The following is a 1,339-nucleotide window of genomic DNA, read 5'->3' as shown; positions in this document are numbered from 1 at the left end:
GCGGCCTCCCTGCCGGGCCCCCTCCACCACCCGCCACCCCCGCTCTCCTGCCAACCCACCTTGCCATGCCCAGCCTTGCTGCGGATGATTTCGGGGGCCATGTACTCGATGGTGCCACAGAAGGAGAACGTTCGCTCTTTCTGGGGGGACAAGAGGGACCCCTTGGGACATCTGAGCCTCCCCTGGGCCCCGGTGGTCCCCCCTTCAACCCCCCCCGGATCAGCTTCGGATGCACACAGCTCGTGAGGCCGGAGCGCTGAGCAGTGGGGACTTTCCGGGACCGTTCGCCTCTGCACCCCAGAACACAAGCCCGGGACAGGGAGAGCCGGAGGGAGAAACCTCGAACGGGGCGCCGCGGTGTCCACTCACCTCCTCTGTCAGGAACTCCTTGCTCAGCCCAAAGTCCGTGAGGACGATGTGGCCCTCAGAATCCAGCAGTACGTTCTCCAGCTTCAGGTCTCGGTAGATGATGCCGAGCTGGCAAGCGCAAGACGGGCACTGAGGCTTCCTCCCCCAAGACCCTCCCCAGTTCCTGCACTCCTGTCGCCGCTCTGGATAAGGGGACCCCCACGCTCCAGAGAAGGTCATCTGTCTCCAGGCAGCGCTGGGCCACCGAAAGGCCTTTTTTAAATTTGGGGTCTCACTCTGCTGTCCAGGCTACCATGCAGTGGCATGAACACGGCTCACCCCAGCCTCGACTTCCTGGACGTAAGTGACCCTCCCGCCTCAGCCTTCTGAATAGCTGCGACCACCACGCCAGCTAAATTTACTTATTTTTTTGGAGTGATAAGGCCCTGTTGTGTTGCTCAGCTGGTTTCAAACTCCTGGACTCAAGGAACCCTCTCGCCTCGGCCTCCCACAGTGCTGGGATTACGGGCATGCGCTACCATGTCCAGTCACCATTTAAGACATAAATTCAGGAAGGAGGGCCCCACGGGACAGGCCCCGAGGTCCCAGACACGGGAAAGTCTGTGAGAAGGGCCCCATTTCAGGGAGGCCTCGGGAGCCATGGCATGAGGTCTCCGTTTGAGGAAGTTCTGTCGACGCAACCGAGCTCCCTGCGAGAGGAAAGCCCCTTCGAGGAGATGCCGGGGAGGAAGCCCCCCAGGCAGCGCTGAGCCCTCCTGCAAGGAGGCCTGGGAAGCCAGCGAGGCCGCCACCCGGCGGCCCCCAGGAAGCCCGAGGAGAGGCCCAGGAGCCCAGGCCCCCGACCCGCGGGCCCAGTTCCCACGGCAACCGCCTGGCCGGGCCCTCACCCACCTGGTGCAGATGCTCCAAGGCCAGCACGATCTCACCCCCGTACACGCGCACCTCGGCCTCCTTGAAGTGCTGGCGCTGG

General features: G+C 63.6%; 1 protein-coding gene across 1 annotated transcript in view; it reads right to left on the bottom strand.

The window, feature by feature from the left end:
* LOC110594874 (ribosomal protein S6 kinase alpha-4-like) overlaps positions 1 to 1,336 on the bottom strand; it is a gene marked incomplete at both ends in the record, with an annotated part of 6,473 nt that extends 5,137 nt beyond the window's left edge. Inside the window, 3 exon segments of the mRNA XM_021708923.1 lie at positions 28 to 140; positions 370 to 477; positions 1,261 to 1,336. Coding sequence (XP_021564598.1) covers positions 28 to 140; positions 370 to 477; positions 1,261 to 1,336 — 297 coding nt within the window.
* Between the last annotated feature and the right edge of the window lie 3 nt (positions 1,337 to 1,339).

This window comes from Carlito syrichta, unplaced genomic scaffold (genome assembly GCF_000164805.1).
Source record: "Carlito syrichta isolate Samal-C Ts95f unplaced genomic scaffold, Tarsius_syrichta-2.0.1 Scaffold153583, whole genome shotgun sequence".
NCBI lineage: Eukaryota > Metazoa > Chordata > Mammalia > Primates > Tarsiidae > Carlito > Carlito syrichta.
Note: the sequence above shows the minus strand (reverse complement) of the source record. Positions and strands in the feature narration are given on the sequence as shown.